The sequence below is a fragment of the Diachasma alloeum genome, unplaced genomic scaffold (assembly GCF_001412515.2).
Source record: "Diachasma alloeum isolate Michigan unplaced genomic scaffold, Dall2.0 Dall_scaffold_00568, whole genome shotgun sequence".
In the NCBI taxonomy this organism is placed as follows: Eukaryota; Metazoa; Arthropoda; class Insecta; order Hymenoptera; family Braconidae; genus Diachasma; species Diachasma alloeum.
Window position 1 is genome coordinate 55,097 of NW_021680700.1, and position 24,599 is coordinate 79,695.

Sequence of the window (24,599 nt, forward strand, 5' to 3'; positions counted from 1 at the left end):
ATATATATATATATATATATATATATATATATAGACAAATCAATTCACAATACAATCAAAATTGAATTGATTTTGAATTGATTCAAAATCAATTCAATTCGGCGATTTGTATATATATATGTTTTCCTACGGTCCTGTGTCTTCAAATTCAAAGATAGTCTGATTGGGTATATTTTGAGAACAGTTCTCAAAACAGCCAGGAGTCTTCAAATAATACATTAGGCAATAAATATATACATCGCAGACTCCACTTTGTCGAAGCAGTAAAATATACCGTCCAAGTTTACATATATCCTCTAATTACGATATAAAAGCCAAACGAACATCTTAACAACTCAATACCGTAGACAAACCTAATGTGGAATTTAATTGATCCTCTTAACTATTAACTTAACAAATTAATCTCAGATTCTCTGCAACGAATAATAATCAACCCTAGTCTTCAGCACAGCCGAATATTTTCTCGATCACATTCACACTTTTTGAAAATAATTTTTTGAAACTTTTCCCTCACGACTCACAGTCTCGTCACACATACCTTTATCGTTCAAATTAATTCTTAATACGTGGATTAAAATAATGAAAAGATAAGTAACAAATTAGTCATGACATTATTGGACAAATCAAATGTTTTTATTCAATAAAATGTCACGAGCCATTAATAGTTTAATGAAAATTCCCAAAATCATTTAATTTCAGGGAATCAAATTTTCTTGACATGTAGTCCAGGGGCTAGCTATGATTTTCAGCAGATACCCTTATTATTTCTTACGTAAAAATATGACAACGTATTGTTATGAGTAAATTCTAATATATAAATCACTACAGGGATCAGCGTATGAGATCAAAATTAGAAATTTTAGACAAATTATATTGTATTTTTTAGTTGTCACAACGAATTCAATGGTTTTTGCTATTCTGATTGACATCAGAAAATTGATTCCGGTAATTAAAAAGGTTTCGAAAAGAATAAAAAATGCGTTCTTTCGTTCTCAGCAATCATACAACATTTGCGTCAATATTTTTCTCTCAGGTTTGATGCACCTTTCGCCAGAACGATTAAAACATTTGAATCATCACTGAATTTATTAATAACAATAATAGCGAGCTTCTAGATCAACGGGATTCAATCTCGACGTACGCATTAGAGGTTTCAAGTAATAATAGACGGCGATTAACATACGTTTTGTTTCTAGTGACGATATTTTGCGTATAAAACATATATATGGGGCATTCCATGTCAATTCGTCCGGTTTAAACCCTGACCATCTCAGATTCGTTTTATTTTTTTTTCATGATTCTACTCGATGAAAAATCCACCCTGATTTTGTTTCAGATTTTTTTGATCAATTCCTTAATTTTTTATCAATTTTAGAAGTAGATTAACGAAAGCCCCATTTTGAAAATCTGAAAAAATTCTCAAAAATTTTATGCTACCAGCACGTTGTTTCAAGCTATTTTTTAGAGTGGAAATAAAAATAGTACGCCAGGCGTAAATTTGATCATTCCCTAGTGACTCTCGTGATGTTCCATCCTCGAATGAACAAAATAATAATTCTGTGCAAAATGTCATGTAAATGACACTGAATATTCATAACTTATCTCAATTTTTCTTCGCGCAATTTAATTGACAAATTTGATGATTGGAAGTGGCGGAATCTATAGAATGGTCTGTACCAAATTGTAAACAATACTGGGGTATCCTCACGTGAATGAATCCGAATGTTTAAGATCTTAACGCGACATTCTTCAACTTTATTTTTTTTTATTTGCCATTGTCATCCAGAATTTTTAAAAAGATCGATATTACGAGTATCGATATTTCCCAAAGCGATACTTTGCGGTATCGATACCAAGCAATCTGCTTCGATACCATACTGAGTATCGATATTTTTTGGGTATCGGGAAACACTAGTACGCCCTACGCTAACCCTATTTCTGTATGCGCTAGGAAAAAAATTACTAATTATTATTTTATCTATGGAATTTACGTTAACGTAAGTGCTGAATCCGAATCCTACGTAGATTTTTACAAGTTGTGGTCAGGTCTATTTATTTATACCATTTTAATTGTTTAATCGATCATATCATGGAAACGGTTGCAGATAGAGAGAAAAATTTCAAACAAAAGATGTTTGTTATGTAAAAATACACATTTGCAATTACATTTATTTGCAACACAGTTTGCCCATAAATGCATCAGAGCGTCCCAACATCCGCGCAAGTGTTAACGTGCTGCCCACTTCCCTCCCATCCATGATAACTCTTTATCTATCGCAGTTAAGAGAAAAAGTTAGTAAATAAAAAATGTGTATTTTTACATAACAAACATCTTTTGTCTGGAATTTTTTTCTCTATCTGTAACCGTTTCTATGATACGATGGGTTAAACAATAACAATGTTATAAATAAATAGACCTGACCACAACTTGTAAAAATTGACGTCGGATTCGGATTCAGCACTTCCGTTAATGTAAATTACATAGATAAAATGTAATTTTTTTCCTAGCGCATACAGACATAGGGTTAGCGTAGGGCGTACTATTTCTATTTCCACTCTAAAAAATAGCTTGAAACAATTTTTTGGTAGCATAATAGTATATTTCTAACCTAGGGAGGGAAAATAAAGGATCCTCAGCCGCCAGTGCAATTACCAGCCGAGCCGAAGGCGAGGTTGGTAAGCACGCGGCTGTGGGTCCTTTATTTTCCCTCCCTAGGTTAGAAATATACTAGTGAATTTTTGCAGATTTTTAACATGGGGCTTTCGTTAATCTACTTCAAAAATTGATAAAAAATTAAAGAATTGATTTAAAAAATCTGAAAAAAATTCAGAGTGGATTTTTCATCGAGTAGAATCATGAAAAAAAAATGAAACGAATCGGAGATGGTCAGAGTTTAAACCGGTCGAATTGACATGGAATGCCCCATATATATATCTGCCCTCCTCTCTCATTATTTAATCTATTAGTCAGATAGAACGAGATACGTTTCTTACGCTACCAAATATTAGGAATCGTTCGCGCATGCGATTGCAGAAATTTATAATTAAATTCATTCCCAAATTTTCAGAATGAGGCATTCGCCAAAAGTTCTTTCGGTAAATTGCTCAACTTTATCGTATGGCACATGGAAATTTAAGGTTTTCGAGCATCCAACTTTATTTCAAATTCATTCATTATGTTTTTTTTTCACACTGAATTTCTCATGTTTATTTTTTGGCTGAAAAAAATGAATCAGCAGCGAAGTGGTAAAATATAATAGGAAGGTCAATTACGCAGTCCTACAAAATTCTGTTTTTTTTTTGCTATAGAGATGAGACTGCCGCAACTAGACAGATTTTTGGACGCTGACGTAGTTTCTGAGGAAAAAAAAGTACTTAAAATGGCCCAAAATCGCCTTTTTTTAACAATTTAATTTAATAAGTGGGAAATTGCTCTTGAATTGCATAACGTTCAGTTATTTTTGCTAATAAATTAGCAATACGCTTCCGAATCGTCATTTTGCAAATAATTTCCCTCTATCACGTATAATTCATTGCTTATTTCATTTTATTAAATTAAATGAGATTTCTTTTGAACGAATGTTGTCAGATTTTCCACTTAGTTGAATGTTATCATCATCCTTATTCTTATCATTTTCTTCTGCAAAATCGATTGTCTTGTTTACGTTTTTATCTCTCCCCTCAGCCCTTTGATAGAACGTTAATAGAAAAACTTTACTTATACATATTTGAATGAATTTGAAACGTGACATTTGAAGAAACCACCAGAAAGCTCACTTTCAGAGAAAAATTGACTTTTATTTTCACGAAAAATTCGGAATTTTCAACAATCATCATAATAAACTCATACTTGTCCATAGCAGGTTTGCATGTGTTCTACCCTGTAAAGTGAGTCTTCTATGATAATTGAATCACTTTCAACTTTCTTTCATTCAAATAAATCGTGAAAGTAAATGTTCCAAAGTGATGGAAAAAAATTTTTTTACAATGATCTTATGTAAATCAAACAAATAAACTGTTGTCTTTATTATCTTCAAACTTCGATGAAATAGCATTGGAAGCAGTTTTTTTTATACACAATTGAATGATTTTGAAGCATCATATGTGAAGAAACCATTGGGAAGCCTCCTGGGAAATTCATGAAAAATGCACCGCAATGTAAAAATCATTATAAAAATCAAACCTACGGATATAGCTATTGTAATAATCTTTCAACTTCGACAAAGTGGTGTTGAAATTGAATTTGAAGCTATGATTGAATCAATTTGAAGCATGATATCCAAAAATATGCCGGAATTCTGATTTTCAATGAATGAAAAGTATTTCCAAATTTTTATATAAATGGAAACAACGATTAATACTATTACCTGCTTCTTCGAACTCGGTCGAAAGGATACCCAAACAATAGTTTTAACCAATCATTCAATGATTTTCAAACATTTTTGTAAAACTATCGTAGGACAACTAATTTTTAAAAAACATGAAAAAATCAAAATTAAAAAAAAATAATGGATGAATACAATTTTCATTTATGTCGATGGATAGGGTTCAACGATATCTACATTTGATAAAAAAAGATTCAATTACATCAATTCATTGGTGAATAATTCAAGAACAACCTTAGACGCCAACATACACACATACATACACACATACGGACACGGTCCAAAAATTGCATTTTCGGACTTTTTGGATCATAATGGGTCGATATAACACAAAAAAAACCGAAACTTAAATTTTAACGATTCTAAGGCTTCCATTCGGAAGCCACGCCTGTGTCTATTGAGCTGAAAAAAAAGCAACGAAAAAACCAGAAATTAATCAACAAATGAAATGGACAAATCATAGACCTTAAATCTGGCGGTTGGAATCCTACGTGCCATGACATTCTTTTGAAAAATAAATGCAATTTTACTGAAAAAATGCAAAATTTATTATGAATAGTTTCCTGCTTTTGATTAAACTACCCTACCTCATCTAGAACTTTTCTGGTCTTTTCGTTGTTTTTTTTTCAGTTCAATAGGCACAGGCTTTATTTTTTAACAAAATTTTGAAAAAGGCGATTTTGGGCCATTTTGAGGACTTAACAATTTTTCTCAGAAACTAGGTCATTCAATGGGATTTGGCCGGCGGATTTGAAATCGGCATGCAAAAATCTTTCTAGTAGATCAGTCTCATTCCTGTGCCAAAAAACCGAAATTTTGTAGGACTGTGTTATGTATTTGGTTGCTAGGAAAATTATTCCAATAATGAGTGATTTTTGGAGGGAATTGCCTAGAGACAATGTTCAAATCACTACTCATCGAGACGAATGCACAATGAACCACTTTCACCACTTTACTATGGAAATTTCATTCCCACATACTCAGCAATTTTCTTTAGGCATTAGAATACTTTTATTTTTTTTGTTTCGTTAAATTTTTTTCAGTCTGTACTCTCCTGGTTCATATCTGTCGCCGAAAGAACCATTGTGAATTCTTTTTAAGATTTAAACGAAAATTCTGATTATTTTAAAATAAGGACAATGAAGACTGATCCTTAAATGTGTAGTCGAGTGATGAAAAAATTATGATGTTCCTTTGATTTAAAAAATTGAAATAAAACTAATGGGTCCATCGCCTTTGGATATTATTAGTCATTGAGTAATAAATCACCTAATTCACCAAAGTCTCTTGAGTCAAGCATAAATATCTCCCGTGTTTACCGATTCACAGGGATGATGTTTCTCTCATTACAAATGAGTAAAACGATGAAATGCTCCGAATTTCACTTGGAATAATGGACAAGTAACAATTGCCCTCTGGATTCGGAATCATAGGATGACGCAGCAACGACAGTACCGTTGTCGTGATGCACCGGCGCTTGGTGGCGGTGTCATTGGTGCAAAGTAGGCATGGACTTTTATGTTGGGTAGATGAGTCTGTAAAAAGAAAATGAGAAGATTGATTGGATGGGTTTATTAAGATAAATGGAGGAGTATCAAGAGTTATTTTTATGCTTCGTACACTCGCGCTCGGCCGTCAGCCTTCATCCGTCGCACGATTAGCGCAGTGCTGCTGGGTTGAACCGAGCGCGGTGTTGCCATCTTGGCGCTTACCGCTATGCGCGCATATCAAGAGTGGCAGTGAATGTAGCAACACGGTCACTTGAGGAGTCAACAGGGTCTCACTCACACTGGGCGGCGCGGCGCCGCTTTTCTGTCGGTTCGACGCTTTTCTTTTTTTAGCTAAATAAATTTCCCGAGAAAAAAACCGACAACGTCAATGCTTAATAAAAGAATTGAACTAATTACTCTCATTTTTTTTAGAATTTTTAGAAAGCGGACAGCGCCGCGCACAGTGAACGAGTGATCGAGGGTTAATAGTTCAGAAAATTCACCAACACATTTTTTTTCAACTGTTGAAACGACTGGTCACTACCGTACACAACGCGTACGTATGGTTGCCCGTTCCCTCACTCCGCTTACACTGACAGGGTTTGGGTAGGATTTTCTCTTCAGAGGATTGATTTCCGCAAGTAATACCACGAGAGCTTCAAAATTATCGGGGAATTCCCGATAGGTTCATTGCAAACAAACGAAGGAGTCAAGTTTTGCAGGAAAAACTTGACGACTTCGTTTGTGTGCTGGGAACCTTAAGGGAATTACCCGATTTATTAGGGTCCAAAATCACTGCTCTCTGTAGGCGCACAATGCGTTTTTTTAGCATGGCCCATTGACAAAAAGTTTCTCTCATTTAATTAACATTGAGAAACGGTTTTCCAACTACTTGTCCTTATTCGACACCCGGAAAAAATATTCTATCATGATAATTCTTCCTGGAATGTCCAATAGGTATACCAATTAAAAAAGAACAGAAGAAAAAAACAAGAAATCTCCAACCCAGTGAATCTGAATACTAATAAAAAAAATAGATTACTATTTTTTTCAATTAAACTGCTGTAAATGAGTGAAAAATTGAAACAAAAATGGGATACGCCCAAGAATATCTGATTATGTTATATCCAACAGAAAAGGTGTTCTTTCAGGCATTTACATGAGAAATTTATGCTGGAAATGGATAAAAATTGTAAGCATATTTTCCCGGGTTGTTCATCCAGGAAAAAATCCAAACGAACTTTTAAGCCTTCTCTATCACTCATTTGTCGGGCGCCAGCCAAACCTTCACGGGAGGTTTGACGAAAACCGGGGCGCTCTCGTTTACCCAGAGGACTTTTTGGCTGGACAATGGATTGCCTAGCTAATATCAGCGTGATACGGTAGAGTGGGTGAGGTCCACCAGGAGTATTACCATCACATTATCACGAGCCTTTGCAAGCCGTGTATTATACCTTACGGCATAACCTCCCATAATGAATTAAATTCATGACCTTCTGGAGAGTCTTTCGACTCTGCCTGCATTCATTCTTCTCCCGAGTATTTCGACTCGGGGGAGTTTTCAGAGTTAAGTGCGAATCAGCCGGGACTCCTCAGAGCCTGGGACGCCGAGAGGCTGATCCGACCAAAGTGGAACACTGTTACCCACTTCACGACCACCCACACTCTCGGCCAACAGTTACGGCTTCGGTCATCGCACGTCACCGTCCCCGGGTAATCAAATGTCGGCACATGGTCGGATCGACAGGAGGACGATCTCTACTCCAGACCCACGGGCCCATGTGCTCGTCATTTGTTTCGCCGAGCCGGATAAGGCCGGAAACAACAAAGTCTTCACTTTGCGGGCCGAAATAACTCCTTTTTACTAGCGGGGAATGCAGGAGCATCCCCCTACGCTCGCCGCCAATGGTTATTCACCGAGGCTACGTGGAGTCCGAAACTCCTTATCATGGCTTCTTCAGACATTCTTCAATCCAACACACCGAGAGATTCTTTCAACCGCTCGGTTAAAGCGCTCGCGTTCGACTAACTCGGAACGTGAGCGGATCTTACTAGGGCCTTGCCTTCTAGTCTGGATATCTCGGCGACGATAGGTTATTCCGTTACCCTATCCCCACCAATCAACCCGACGGGATCACGGAGGTACCAGCCCTTTCACCTGGCCGTTAATCCCTAGTCAACTCCGACATAGCCTATAGAATCGCCCCGTTGGAGAGCCTGTACGTCGGCCCGTTTTCCCCTAGCACATGCTGGGCGAATTCTAAAATAGCGATAGTCTAGTAATGTCCTCTAGACTTCGACTGGTCGCGGTTCCACCCAAAACCGCTATGCCTTCAGCCTGTCATCGGTCTGTGACTTTTCTCATCCAGTCGCGGCTCTTTCAGCCGCCTCTAGATGTCGTTTAATGTCTCTCTTTAACAATTTCAGAGTTCACATCTCTTTTTAAGGGGATTTTAACCCGTAACGAGAAAATCTCGTTACATACCTCCGTCTTTAAGAGAGATTTCGACCCGAAACCTAGACGTTTCAAGTCAAAGACCCTCCAGGAGCAATTATTCTTCTCCTTCCGACTCTTCAGTCGGGGGGTCCTCCAAAGCCTCCCTATTCATGTCCACTATAGCGCAGTCTTTGGTATGACGACCCGCCATATCAGAAACTTGGTAAAAGTTTCTGGAGTGTTTCTTAGTCACCACGAAAGGTCCATTGAACGGTTTGTTGAAGGACGCTGAACGATGCTTTGCGGCAGTCGACAGCTCGTGGCCGCGAACTAGGACCAGTTCGCCGACCTCGAATTCACCCTTCCTTCGGCGCAAGTTATAACTTTGTACCTGTCGATCGTTAGCTTCAGCTAATGCATGCCTAAAGGCCAATCTGAGGGTGTCATGGCGCTTCATGCACTCGACCCCGGCCTCTGTTGGAGTTTATTCAACTTCAACATCTCCCTCCAGCTTTCGTCGCAATGAATTCGCTGGCTCTGGCTCTCGCCCGAGATTTACGAAAGCCGGTGTTGCTTTCAGGGAACTGTGTTGCGCTATATTGTATGCAAATCGAAATGCATCCAGATGAGAGTCCCAATCACAGTGATCCTGTTCCACATATGCTCGTATCATGGCTTTTAGCGAACGATTCACTCTTTCGGTGGGGTTCGCTTGCGGGTGATACGGCGGCATTGTTCGGTGCTTCATATTGGTTGAAGCAGCCAACTCTCTGAAGTCCTTATTTACGAACTCGGTTCCATTATCGGTCAGCAATTCTCGTGGAGCTCCCCATCGGTAAATGATGGTTTCCTCCAGTGGTTTCCGTATCGCTGCACCAGTTGCTGTTCGTAACGGTCGAACTTCTATCTACTTCATAAAGAAGTCTTGGATAACTAGGATATGTTGGTGTCCTGCTTTACTACGCGTAAAGGGACCCATGATATCCGCCGATATTCTCGACCAGGGTTTCTCGATCGCGCGAGGTCCCACCTGGCCTATCGGGGTCTGTTGTTGCACTTTGCAGCGCTGACATTCGTGACACGAACTGACGTCCGTCATCACGCCCTCAAACATCGCTGGCCAATAATATTGATTGGCCAAGCGTTGGCAGGTCTTATCCACGTTTTGGTGTCCGGCCTGCGGCAAATCGTGGCATTCGCGTATAGCGGCACATCTCATTTCACGAGGGAGAACTAATTTCCACTCGTCCAAGTCTTTATTGTCCACCGAGGCAATTGTTTTCGGCCTCAGGTGGTACAACAGTCCCTCGAAAATTTTCCATGTAGGATGTTTCTCCGGGATTCTCTCGACTTCTCGGCAGAGTCGGAGATACATTTGTCTTCGGTATCTACCGCCATCGAGAGTAGCTCCGTTGCTCCTTCCGGTGTATGATTTTGTAATCATATTCTAACAACCGGAGGTTCCATCTCACTAGCCTTCCAGTTGGATCTTTTATATTATGAAGCCACCTTAAGACGCTATGGTCCGTTATTACTGTGAAGGGATAACCTCCAAGTAACAACGGAATTTTATAATTGCCCATACGACGGCCAAACATTCCTGCTCAGTCACCGTGTATTTTGTTTCAGGGCCCGTTAATGAGCGGCTAGCATATGCTATAACTCGCTCTTGTCCATCCTACACTTGCGTGAGTACCGCACCGAGTCCTACACTGCTCGCATCCGTTTGCAGGGCAAACGGCAGTGAAAAATCGGGACAAGCAAGAGTTGGAGCCGACGTTAAGTGCTTTTTCAGCGCTTCGAAGGCTTCCTGCTGCTCTTCATTCCATAACCACGGCTGATTCTTCTTGGTCAGAAGTGTCAGCGGTTGAGATATGGTTNTTCAGAAAATGGCGAATCTGTTTCAGATTCTTCGGCACGGGAAAATCGACAACGGCCGATGTGTTCTCGGGGTCGACCTGCAGCCCTTGGCTGTTCACAACGAAGCCGAGGTATTTCACCCCGGAACGACAGAAAACACTCTTCCCTCGATTTATTGTGAGACCGTGATCTCTCAATTTATTGAGGATCTTTCCTAACCACGTGAGGTGCTCTTCGAATGTCCTTGAGACGATAATGATATCGTCCAAGTACACAAACACCTCTGATACATCTCTGGACCGATCAATTTATCCAGGGCTCTTTGGAAGGTAGCGGGCGCATTTGTCAGTCCGTACGGCATGCGTTCGAACTGGAAAAACCCTCTTCCCGGCACTGTGAATGCAGTGATCTCTTTCGAGTCCTCTGCTAACGGTATTTGCCAATACGAGGCACTCAAGTCGAGTGTCGTGATATAATTGGCCTGTCGTAACTCATCAAGGATGCCGGTCATATTTGCAACCGGGTAAGCATCCTTTTTCGTTACTTCATTTACCCTGCGGAAATCGATACAAAACCGATATGTTCCGCTGGCTTTCTTAACCGTCACTACGGGACTATTCCAGTCACTTTTGGATGGCTTGATTATTCCACCTCGGAGCATCTCATCTATCTCCTTCCACATTGATAGTTTAATATGTTCAGACACGACCCTGGCCCTTTGTCGGATAGGTTCGTCCCCTTCCACGTCAATCTTGTGGGGTGGTAGCTTGGACATCGGTGGACTTCCATCATGCACTGGAATTTTTTCATTCAGGAGTCTTTGGAGTTGGCTATTTTGCTCCTCTCCAGGTACTTTCAAGTCGTTACACACGGTTATGTGGCAAGCTCGGTCCACTGAAACAAACTTGAATGTTTCGTCGGGTTTGTCTCTAAAGAACTAGAATTGGTTAAAGAAATCAATGACCATCCGTACTTCTCTCAAAAAGTCCAATCCCAGTATGAAATTCTCGGACTGCGAAGCCATCCAAAGAATTTCAACCGTGACGGATCTCCCCCCTAATATCAGAGGTTTTTTAGAGGCCTCCTTTACCACCTCTAGTTGACTATTCGACACTAGAACTCTTCTCGGTGGTATTCTCGTCGCACTGATACCTAGCTCGCTCAGCAGCTCGATCCCCGCTTCTCCAGCGAAGGCGCGAGATGCCCCTGAGTCCATTAGAGCGCGTATTTTCCTCCCGTGAATATCGATATTCACGTGAAAGGCAAATGTCTTGCCTTCTTTCATCGCCTGATTGATAAACTCCAGATCAGAGCTCATGTCCGGCGATGACGATGATGTTGTGCGATGACATGCAATGGGGTCCGTCAGGGATTCTAGAGAGAGTTTTCCCATTCTCCCCTCCTCTCGAGACTCCTCTGCCACTGCCACGGGCATTTCTACCCTCTGTACAGCAGTTTCTTCGACCTCTGGACTATGATTCTGCCCTGAGATCTCCCTTCCTACAGGTTCTGAGGAATTTTCCACCTCTTCCACTGGGTTTCTCTCCATTTTCCCCCAGACTTCCGGCGGCGCAGACGAATTTTCGTCACTTACGCTGCCGGTTGCCCGTTTTTTGGACGGCATTTTGGGCACTCTGGAAGTGCACGCCTTTGGCACCGCATCCGTAACAAATACGGTTCGTTCGACGGTGCAAAATCTAAACGTGTGGCCCACTCTGTCGCAATTGCGACACACCAACAAGTGTCTGGTGAAACCAGCACGTCCACCCTTCCCTGAAGGAGCATTACGACTTTGCAAGACGTGTGCTGCTTCAGTTCTCTGCAACTTGAGCTCGTCATAGATGACTTCTACAGTCGCTATGGGCTTGTTGTGCTCTTCCATCTCGAGTGCTCTCAGAGATGGCTTCTCATAGCCTCTGTGTTGCCTCGGGTCTTTATTCCCGGAGCTCGAGCTTTTCTGGACATAGTTCGGGCCTCGGTATGCGAGGCTTGGGCACAGGGCAAGTTCTGGTTTTCAAGGGGGTCTCACGTCAGCTCGGAGAGAATTAACTGACGTAAAGCGTGCCTCTCCAATTCTTTCAACCTCGACGCTGGGCCGAGGGTGTAGCCAACGATGTACTTCGGCAACATATTGTTGTAGATGTACGTCAGCTGCTTCTCCTCAGACCACAGAGGTCGAGTGCGTCCAAACAGTCCGTTCATATTTGCTATGAACGTCCCTACACTTTCCTCCGCGCCTTGTCGGCGGTCGGAAATTTCTTTGTGCAATGCTTGCTGGAAATCCAGCGCTCAGAATCTTTCCCGGAGGGCGTGGCACGCGTCTTCCCAAGAGAAAACCTCCACGTGGCGATACCACGTGAGGGCGTTCCCCTTGAGGACCCCTTTCAGACTCTTTACGAGATCGCTTTCCTTAATGCGGATTGCGTCTCCCGCGTCATCAATCGCGGAGATAAAATCTTCCACGTCTTCATCTGGTTGCCCAGAGAACGTTATGCCCCATCTGGTTAAATAATCCAGGGCCTTGCCGGAGCTCTCATAGCGATTTTTACGATCCTCGCGGCCGTAAAAATCGCTTTCCGTAGTACTCGACTCGTAGCTGTCATTTCTCCCATAATCCTTTCCTAGGGCTGTTCGCCCTGGAGGGTTTGTGGGAGACTACCTTGGAACCTCAGGCTCTGGTTCGCGGACTTTCTCTTGAGGGTTGGCCATTGCTGGCCCCAATTTTCCCTTCACTTCCCTGCTCAGTTTTTGCATCTGAACAAGTATCTCCTCAGCCGTTGGCGTGGCATTAGTTACCGTCACGCCCGAAATTCCTTCCGTTGGCATCGTAGCTCCACTAGCATTTCGGCTAGTGGTTTTGCTGCCTTTTGGTCTTCTTCGCCCTCTGCGGGGAGGGGCTGCAGCTCCTATCAGTCCTGAAGTCAGGAGCTGTTCCTCCAACCTCTTCGCTTCTTCAGCGAAGATTCTTAATATTACCATTCGAGAGGCTAAATCCTCGGGTGACCTTTCGGCCCCTTGGCTTGGCCTGTCCTTTGGCAAGGGAAGGCTCCAATCCGTCACCAGCGGACTGATTGGCCTTTTAGCCCTCTCCTCCTCCGAGAGCGCCCCGATTTTCTCTGGTTTGGATTTCGAGACTTTTTCAGCCTCGGATTCTTCACCACTACTCTCAGAGGTTGTCACTTTTCCGGGGCGACTCCTCTGCGTTTTCTTCTTGGCTCCCTTTTCGGGATCCATGTCTGAACCTTTCGGTTCGACCGGGGTTTCAGGGGTTTTCTCGTCTCCTCCCTCTTCCGTTTGCTTAATCAGCAAATCATTCTTTGGCGCCATTTCTAGCCCAGGGAAACTTACGCGAGTTCAGGAGGCTTGTTCAACCTCTGCCTTCACGACAGAAAAGAGTTTTCTGGGAGCTCTGAAGCTCCTTTTATACCTTATTGTCAAGAGTGGGGGGTTCTTCCTACTCTTGTGATACTTCCGAGTGCGTGGCGCCCCTTCTCGGGGTCCGTAGCGCTCTCTGGAGATGCTAGGGAATTCCACTTGTGCAGAAAAACCCCTACTTTATCTTTAGAATCACCCAATGAGTTCTTCAATTGAAAGACTCACTGTTTCAGGGTGAATTTCCGGAGCTGCCCCATATAATTTCATCGTTTCGAACGATTTGGGGTGTTTCGTGAGGTATTCTATGACCTTTTCGGTCATTATTCCCTCTTTTCCTACTCATTTATTGAGTTTTTATTCTTTTTTGGGGGAATCTCTCCAAGCTCCCGTGTTTCGCGGTACTTTCGAATGTTTTCCCTTTGAAAAGATCCTTATCCGACGTTTTCACCAGTATTTCTACTGAGATGGCGCCATCTAGTGGCATTTTACCATCGGCTGGTAATTTTCTTTGGTCAATAAAGAAGGGTTCTATTTTACCGACCGCCGTCAAACTGTGGTGGGTTACCGACAGTTTGTTACTTCTCGGGGAGGCGCTAGATGGCGCCTACTACCCGTTATTTCCACTGCGGCACGCCACCGACAGTCCTACTTTTCTGGGAGGCACTAGATGGCGCCTACTACGCGACTTTCTATTTGGATATTTTTGTTTTTTGGGGTTTTCGCCCCTTTCTTCGCTCATTTTGTGCATTTCGGCACATTTGAGCGTACTTACACCCCTGAGGATGCGGAATTCTCCGGCTCTCGGTTCAGATCCGCATTCCCATCATTCAGTCTTAAAAAAAAAATTATGGAGCAAAAAAAAACAACACACAAAAAAAATTTCTCCCCAAAAAAATGACTGGGGAGGTATTTCCGCCTTTTCAGGCGGAATCTGTCTCCCTCCATCACCACCTCAAGGGAGGTGGTTTCCTTCTCCAGGGCGAGCTTTTCAGCTCGCTCTTGAGCCCTTCTCGCCTTTCTCCTCAGTTTTGAGGGTGGCGGGCCTCTGTGGCCATGCACCGCCCGATTCTCCACCCTTTCATATCAACGAGGGCGACTTCCCCCGACCGTTTTGCCTCTGGCCACATAGTGGGGGGAGGCATCTTTCGGCCCTCCTTCTCTGTTCTTCGGGGCGTTTCTCCGCCCCTTCTTCCGCCTTCCGTTGTTTCGTCTCTGTCTCCTCGCGTTTCCCCTTGGCTTCCGAGGAAGCCTTCCTCACCTTGGGGACCAGGGTTGTGGCTGCAGGGGTGCTCCCTTCCTGGGCCGACCTCCCACGGGGTTTGCGCCCATTTTTGGTGACCCATGCATACGAGGACTTCTCGTCCTCGGCTTCCACCTTCTCCTGGGGAGACGATGGCAACGATGCCGATGTAGAGGGTCCCGCACTGGATGACGACTGGTCTAGAACTGCCATCAGCAACCCGGGGTCCTCAGCCAGCATGGCTACCAGGTTCCTCACCACCTCGGCCCTCTTCTCCTCAGTCGCCATCTCCTCAGGTTGTTTCGCCTGAGGCTGCACTGTTGCTGGGGATGGCGCCGTGGTGGACACCTCCACCACCTGGGACACCACCTCCATGGGCTCATAGGCCGGGGAAGAAATTTCACCTTCCTCATCCTTGGCTCCATAGAGCAAAACCATTTCGGTTTGCCCCTCCTCCGTTAATGGCCGATCTAATGAAGAAAGGACCGTTAAATCTAAGGAACTTTCGTCAGTGACTTGCGGCACTGCCGATTCCTCCACACTCATTTCCACCAGGGTTTCCTCCTGGAGGTTCTCCTTGGACCCTTTCGGGTCCCACTTACCCTGCTGGGCTTCCTCGGCGGTTTGCACCACCTTATTCACCAGCTTCTCCAGGGTTTTATCCATGTCTGGTCGGGATTCTTCACCACGTGCACACTTTCATCTCAGAAGGGAGCGTCGAGAAAATTTCCGCGTTCTGTCGCTTTCGCAGGCAAAACGGAAAAGGACGCTCCTCGTGGCCTTTTCCCCCAATTCCACAGGTATTGGGGGTGGGGGATTTAGGGCGCGTATCAATCGACGATTAATCGCCGCCAGTGGTCCCCCCTAGTGACCCGAACTTCGACCTAAATTTGCATATTTAGGCGGTCCTTTCGAACACCCTTGATTTACATCAATCAGAGGTGTCAATTTCATCTTTCACGCAACTTGTCCATCGCGTGGCTCACCCTCGCGGGCGGAAACTGTACCTCCAACACCTGCAGTCAGTAATGCTATTCTTTTCAGAATAGTTTTCTTTACAGGGCGTCGGTAAATGCGTCTTTCAGCATTTTTGCCTATTTATGAGAGGAGAATTCAATTTTTCAGAATTCTCACGGTTTTTCACTCGCTTTCTTCGATTTTCCGGTCGAAGAAGGAAAATGCCCCGCACCTGAGACCATCCTGCCCCGGGTGGCGAGGAGAACAGTACTCAGAGCTGCCGAAATAACCCCTCCCAAGCGAAAAATCGATACTTTCGAATTTTCGTCGGGGAAAAATAAACTCTTCTTCACAAGGCCATCTCCCCCGGGTGTCGAGGAGACAAAACCTCGAGTTTCTGAAAAAATCTCCCAACGACAAAAATTTCGTGCATTTCGAATTCTATTTTTCCCTTTTCAAGGAATAAATAAAATGCGTTGCTTTCGACGAAAATCTATTTCTCGATTTTCCTCGCATTATCTATACGATAATTTCCACTTACCCATACTTTCAGGGTTTCCTTTCTACTCGATTGGCATGGCCCCACTTGTAAGGATATTTTCCCGCGCCATTTTGTGGGCGCCATTTTGTAAGGATATTTTCCCGGGTTGTTCACCCAGGAAAAAATCCAAACTACCTTTTAAGTCTTCTCTATCACTCATTTGTCGGGCGCCAGCCAAACCTTCACGGGAGGTTTGACGAAAACCGGCCTCCGAGGCACTCTCGTCTATCCAGAGGACTTTTTGGCTGGATAATGGATTGCCTAGCTAACATCAGCGTGATACGGTAGAGTGGGCGAGGTCCACCAGGAGTATTACCATCACATCCTTATGAGACTTTGCAAGCCGTGTATTATACCTTACGGCATAACCTCCCATAATGAATTAAATTCATGACCTGCTGGAGAGTCTTTCGACTCTGCCTGTGTTCATTCTCCTCCCGAGTATTTCGACTCGGGGGAGTTTCCAGAGTCAAGTGCGAATCAGTCGGGACTCCTCAGAGCCTGGGACGTCGAGAGGCTGATCCGACCAAAGTGGAACACTGTTACCCACTTCACGGCCACCCACACTCTCGGCCACCAGTTACCGCTTCGGTCATCGTACGTCACCGTCTCCGGGTACTCAAATGTCGGCACATGGTCGGATCGACAGGAGGACGATATCTACTCCAGACCCACGGGCCCATGTGCTCGTCATTTGTTTCGCCGAGCCGGATAACGCCGGAAACAATAAAGTCGTCACTTCGCATGCCGAAATAACTCCTTTTTACTAGCGGGGGATGCAGGGACATCCCCCTACGCTCGCCGCCAACGGTTATTCACCGAGCCTACGAGGAGTCCGACAAAGTTCTTCTGAAACTGTGAAAGAGATCAAAGAAGTGTGGGACAGAGCTCAAATACTAACTCGGAAAGTTAGGCATCTAATTCCGAAATTAGAAAAGCTTTTTCATCAACGGAGGGATATCAAAAGACATGAATCGAGGAAGAATTCTCCCACCCAACAACAAAAGGAGCTAAGATTCATTGCGAAGCTCGGAGATCTCTTCAATATCGCTCATCACGAAGCTCTTAAGAAGCTACCAGAGGATGGTCGTCAATTTTTAATTTCTCAACGACTTCCCACTCATCGTGGTTTCATTGCTTCTGAAAGTATAAGGGGCAATGCACACGATCAAGATGAAATTCGAGAAGACAGAGCAGGTATTATAAATATTTGTAAAATGAAACGAAATCATTAAGTGTTTTACAATATTTATTTTTACTAAGTTTTTCATAGTATCTTAAAACGAATACGATCTGAATAGTGAAGAGATTATCATAACTAATTATTATTGCATTTAAGGATATCCAAGTACTTTGGCTACGTTTTCTCCAGTGAAATGCTTTTCTACTTTTGTAGTCGAGGTTCGCAGCTTTCATTTGAGCCCCATTTGACCCTAAGTTTCCGGAAATTTGACAAAGATTTTATTATTTAAACTTTGCAGTTCTGAATTTGAATCTTGATATTGAACTTTTACAAAACATTATAAAAATCTGAAGAAATTTTAGAAAGTTTACTTTTGGAGGAAGATTGATGAAATAATTAAAAAGTTGCAATTTTTTAAAATTATGAGCCTTTGCTATAAATAATTTATAAACAATCAATTTTATACTATAAAAATCATTTGTTCGGAATCGTAACAAATTTATTCATATTCAGAATTTTACCATAAATCGATTTCATGCCTAAAAAATATTTTCGAAAGTTTTAACAATTTTAATTATTCATTTAGAAACAACGAATGTTTAAAAAATCATAATTCTTTGCAAAATTAAATTTGAATGACACTGAATACTCATGATTTTTTTCAAATTTTTCTCACGTAATTTGATCGCCAAATTTGATGATTTAAAATAGTTGAATCTATAGTGTGGTCTGTACCAAACTGTAAAAGATACTTGGATATCCTTAAGTCAATCGAGATGAAACATAGCTTCCGTTGTTTGTTGAAACGAGACGAAACTCTAATAATTGCTGACGTGAGAAAGAACTAGAATAGCAGTAAAATGTTGTATTTCAATCAATGAAAGAAGAAAAGAGGTACTTTCGAAATTTTATTCTTACGTAGCTGATTCCATAGCATCATTTTCCTCATCAACTTTGGACGCAGAGCAAGAGCCGAAGTTGAATTACGTAAGGAGTCAACCTTCAGAGACAGTGGAAGAAAGCGGGCCCCAAGATTCATATAATAAGCATTATTGATTTCTGAACATTCATTTTATCAGCTCATTTGAAATCGTCATAATCTATATTCTCTCAGACGACATAGTTATTCTATTTTGTATTGTTTTCTTGACACAGGTGTAAAGGAAATCATTGAACGAGTGAAGTCGATATCAAGTAATGGTTCTTTCAATTCTGATGATTATCAACTAATGGAACGAACGAAATCTAATTTACAAGATTATGAGCCCGATGATGAATCACCCCCCAAGAAAAAGAAAAGAATCATGACCCCAGGTCTTCTATCAGCTCTTGACAGAACGGGAACTGCTGATGCCTCCGCCATGATAATTGTAGCTGAAGCGGGCAAGGGCATAGGTCATAATTTGAATGATATCATGTTGAGCTCAAGTACTCTTCACCGAGCGAGGATCGAAAATAGGATTCAATTGACTTCTCTGCTCGTGGAAAAGCTTCAAGGAGCAACGAGTTTAGTTTTACATGTTGATGGGAAGATTCTTCGTGACATTAGTGGTACTGAGACTGTTGACAGACTCCCTGTCGTGGTGTCGGACTTAGAAACGAGTCATTCTCTTGCTGTTCCCAAGATTTCCAGTGGAACAGGAGCTAAGCAAACAATCGCCATCGTTAATATGCTGGCGGATTGGGAATTGACTGATGGAGTGGAGGCCCTATGCTTCGATACCACTAATGTTAATAATGGTGAGTTACTGGTGAGGTACCTACATCAAATTACTTCTCGTTAACGAAAAGATGAGTTTCTGATAATGCGTTTGCAGCAGTTCGCAATGGGACTTGTGGTATTTTAGAGAAGAAGTTGGAGAGGAATTTCTTATACCTCGCTTGTCGCCATCATATGAACGAAATAATGTTGAGGAACGTATTCGAGATTCACTGGGGTAAGACATCAGGGCCCAACGTTCAACTCTTTCATAAATTCCAAAAGGAATGGTCTCGAATTGATCAATTGAATGATGAGATTGGATTGGACGATAATCTAGTGGCGTCAGTAATTGAGAATAATAAAGTTGAAATTGCTGATTTTATATCTGAACAGCTCGAAGTAAGAAGTTTTATAGACTCAGCGATGTTGATTCTATTGTAATTGGAAACTAGAGTAAATTTATATTTAATTACTATTTCTTTGATTTAAGATCCATCAGCTTAGAGATGACTACCAACAATTCTTAGAGCTGGCCTACATCTTCTTGGGATATATTCCACCTCGAGGAATAAGGTTTAAACTACCGGGAGCGATGCACTATGCACGTTTCATGTCCAAAGGAATTTACTCTTTGACAATTTTCTTGTTTCTCATTCTCTTGTTTTTCATTCTCAAATTTTATATTAAATCATGGTATACAGCCTCTCTAAGCAAGAAAGCTCCAAATAATGATTTCGAGTTGATGAAGAATCTAATCGACTTTGAGAAAATTAATGTGACTGTAGCTAAGGCAGCACTGTGTAAAATCTCGAAGCATTTGTGGTATATGTCCGAAGAAATGATAGGTCTAGCACTATTTGATGACGCTGTTTCAAGTGATGTGAAAGAGAAAATGGTGCGAGCTATGAGGGAATGACCTAGCGTTGGGAGTTATGCAAAACGACGGATTATCGAAGAGAAAGATTACAAATCTCTGGCATCAAAAGATTTGAGCGATTTTACATCCAGAAAATCGATGACTCTCTTCACTCGATTCGGATTATCACAATACTTTTTGGCTGACCACCCTGATGAGTGGCCAAACCAAAAGAGTTATACTGAAGCTATGAGAATTTTCAAAAATCTAAAAGTTGTGAATGATATTGCTGAGCGTAGAGTCGCATTGATGGAGGAATTCAATGGACGTTTCACGAAAAACGAGGAGCACATGCAGTATGTGCTGCAAGTAGTTCAGGATCATCGGAAAAAATATCCTTATTACACCAAGAAACTTCTGTCATTGTAATTAGAAATTGTAAACAAATGATTTAGTAACTAACTAGGCGGAGGGAGTCTGAAAAAACTTCAAAGTTACGAAAAATCAGTTTATGGAATAAAATTCTCATGTGAATTGCACGTATCCTGTTTTTTCCTTCGATTTTTCACTCATCGGAAGCAGCTTTAACTGAAAAAAAAACTAGTTTCTTCGATTCGTATTTAGATCTACTGGTTTGAAGATTTCTCGCTTTTCTTTCTGTCCTTCCTTCATTCATATATCTCCTAGATATTCGAGAAAGAATTATGATGATAGTCTTTTTTCAAGGTGTAGAACAAGGACAAGTGGTCAGAAAACCGTTTCTCAATGTTAACTAAATGAGAAAAACGGTTTGTCAATGGGCCATGCCAAAAAAATCGCATTGCGCACCGACGGAAAGCAGTGATTTGTTACCCTAAGAACTAACATTTGCGGGGGTGAGAAACGAAATAAAAAATTCTAAGTTAAAAATGACAACCTCTAATGGGTACATTCCCCTTGATTTTTTCATTAATTGTTTGATGAGAAAAATCTCCAAATCTACTCATTTTATATCAAAACTTCGCAATTGACGCAGTGAAATTCAATCTGTCAGATTCGCTGAAGGGTTAACTGGATTGTAAAATCAGTTGTTTTTTATATAGGCAACATGAAAAATTATCAGTGGAATTATCAAAAATTATCAATTGAATTTCGTGTTGACTATGCAAAATAACGTCGAATGGTGTAATTCTATTGGCTGAAATTTGGATGTGGAAAATAACTGCTATAATATCTCATTCTGGTAGATCATAACTGAATTACAATTTGAAGACAAATTTTGTATGATGAAAATAATTTTTGAAAGATTGAAAAGACGTATATGAAATGAAAACAAGCAGCACGTATGAACAAAACCACGGCCAAGCCATGGATTTTCATAGTCATTTCACGGCTTTTGGTAGTCATTTAGTGATCATCTGATGGTCATTTGGTGGGTATTTGGGACGTGTCCATAGCTAAGGGGGAGGAATAATATTGCACCCCCGATTTGATCCTTGAGAATTGGCCCTCATTTTGACCCTTAGTAATAACTGGCCCGCAGTTTGACCCTTAAGAGCCTTTACCCTTTAGTTACACTCCTCAAAGTTGGCTGTATCTTTAACCGTTAAGAGAAGGCCCTCAATTTGACCCCTGAGAGTTTGGGGTGTTGGTAGACTATACGGTCCCTTTCTCAATATAAATTTTATATTTGGGAATTTTTGGGATCTGATGCCAGCCGCGTCCGCGCCGTGGGTTTTGGGTAACGCCAAGAGCTGATGAGGCTCGTAATTCGATGCTTTACCATGCTCGGGAATTTAGAAAGTGACTATTTTTCAATTTATTTATTCAAATAAATTTGGCTTATGAAAGAAGGTGGCGAAATGGGTGATCCCGTACACCTACCCGGCCACTGATATAATTATATAAAGTGTTCCGAAGAGTCCTAAAATCACCTCCGGCAACCCACTCCCCATGTGACAATTTCTAGCAGGGTATCTGGCAGGGGTACGTATTGTCTACCAAAACCGAGTTTGGTCTCATTTTGACCCTTAATAATAATTGGTCCTTAGTTTAACCTTTAGATTTTGATTCTTATATTTTAATTGTTAAATTTCGACTTTTACAATTTAACCCTTACAATTTGACTCTTATATTTTGATCCTTGTATTTTGACCCTTATATTTTAACCCTTGTTTTGACCCTTATACTTTGACCCTTACATTATGATCCTTATATTCTGACCTTTCACTGTGGACCTATATATTTTGAGTTTTCTACTTTGACCTTTCCATATTTTGATGAAATTGGGTGTTAGGTGAATAATGATGAGAATAATAATGATAATAATAATAATAAAATATAATAATTATAAAACTGAAAAATCAATTATTTGAAATAATAATAATTCTTTTCAGTAAAATATAATAATAGTTTTTAACAATATTTGCCGTTAGAAGGACGGCGGCGATATACAGTAGTACATATAGATATATATATATATATATATTTTGTGAGGTATTTTTCCAAGCGCGTCTGCGGGATTCAGGCGCGTGGTTTTGCAAGAACTTTCAGCGACCCTTTGGACTCTCTCAACCCGAAATCAGAACGACGGGGATCAACGAGAGAAGACAAATTTACCAATAAGGGCACCAGTCCTTTCAACCCCCAAAGGACAAGGTCATAGTGGTGATACGCGTTCCACGACTAGCTCAGATAACCGCGGAGGCGTGTAAGAACAGGCTACAATGCGCGTAACTCAACACTGTGTAAATTTTATAAAACGAAAAGAGATGTATTTTTAATCAATGAATTACTGTCGGGACTTTTTACTCGTCCATACGAGAGTCAATGTAATATTTTTGTACAAATGCGGGAGAGGACTCCCACGAGCAAAGATTCGACACAAACCAAATTAAATGAGAAAAAAATTCATCTTGATTTAAAAAAAAATAATTGAAACAGACTAGATTCACTACTTGGTGTTAAGTTAAATTAAGAAAAAAAATATATATTAACTGAATTATTAGTAATAACCAAAGAAAATTAATGATAAACTTGAAGGTGCGTGGGAGACGCTAGGACGCGAGGATCACCCGTACGCGACGATAACGCGAGAGCCACGATACGAAAAATTATTGGGGAAGATTAACACAGCAAATGATGAATAACCAATTTTCCCCACACAGAAAATATCCGTAATGATAATGAACATCAACGAATCACAATCCTCGTACTAATCAAGTACTTAAGTAGCTGAAGGCTACTGAGTGCCGCGTCACAAGCAGACTCGAATTAAGTCTCAAACGGGCCCAAAATGGACGCCGGAGTGAATTTACCACGAGAATCACGCGTGCGCTCACAATGGAATTCGACGCTCACCGTAATTACGCGAGTACTGCTCCAGGAAGCTCGTCTGGACCCTCTTAGCGGCGGCGACATCTCGAGGTAGGCCGGGAAAATCCGGGCACAATACCACAATAATACTTTATAAAAGAAAGAACCAACAAAAGATGCTCAAAGAGCGTAATATGACTTGAAATGCGCAGAGCGACTTATTACAGCTGAAACCCAGCGAAGAATGTCCGTCGGGGCCGTACATCGCCCCGAGGAACCTTAAAATCTTTTCTACCCCCACCCTAATCAACCGATGCTGGCGCGGAGAATCCGGATTTAAATTGTGAATTTATAATCGCCATAATTTCTAATTTAATGGCCTCAGGACGCTGGGACTTGCGCCTCGCAATCGGTGAACTGCTCCCCATTCATCGGCGGAGGAGCCAACATGATCCGATGCTCCCTCGATGCTACAGCATGAGTTTTTTACTGGGCGGCCTTGCGCCATCGATCCATCGGTGAAATGGTGGGGGTTCACACGTAGAGGCCTGAGATGCCTGCTTGCGTGCGTCGATCGTCTCTCGCATCCTTTGTGGTGTGAGTCTCCCAGGCTCGGTGTGTGCGTGCTCGTCGGTGTGCTACTTGTCATTTGCTGTAGCGCCGACTTGTAGTCATTCCCGCTGCTCCGCTCCACTCCCCTCGTCGCGAAGCTCACCCGTAACCCACGGTGAGCGCGATCGACAGAATTTGAGAGAATGATAAAAGAACAAGTGAATATAAGAAATGAAGCAACTGACAATTGTGGCCCTGGGTGATCCGACTCTTCGCTGGGGTAAAAATACTAAATTTCTCCCCATGATCCGCGGTCAGTTCAGGCGAGGAACAGTATATGATTTTTATCATGTTACAATATACAATTGCGAGTTTAAGGACACAAGAGCAACATAGGTCAAAACCCTCTCAAAATGATTCAAAACCCCATTATATGCTAAACAAAATCAAAACTCCCCTTAACTATAGGTTTTTCACTGCTTTTTTCGATTTTGTTTGAGGATGGTATGATATCAGACAGAATATATAATGGCACATATGGGGTCATAGCAATTTGTTTAACTGACGACACATATGGGGACAGCTATAACAAAAAATTTTGTAGGATTTATTTTTGGGGGACATTTATAGATTGGCCTCTTCGAGGACAGTATTGATTTTGAGAACTCAAATTTGGAGATGAATATATTATATGCTCTCTGGCAGCATTTCATCAATTAGGGTCCTG

General features: G+C 41.7%; 1 protein-coding gene across 1 annotated transcript in view; it reads right to left on the reverse strand.

The window, feature by feature from the left end:
- Positions 1-4,506: 4,506 nt before the first annotated feature.
- The window catches only part of LOC107043408 (F-box/LRR-repeat protein 20), a 184,051-nt gene continuing 163,958 nt past the window's right edge, over positions 4,507-24,599 (reverse strand). Inside the window, exon 6 of the mRNA XM_015264908.1 lies at positions 4,507-5,920. Coding sequence (XP_015120394.1) covers positions 5,813-5,920 — 108 coding nt within the window. The 3' untranslated portion in view covers positions 4,507-5,812. The remainder of the gene's footprint in view (positions 5,921-24,599) is intronic.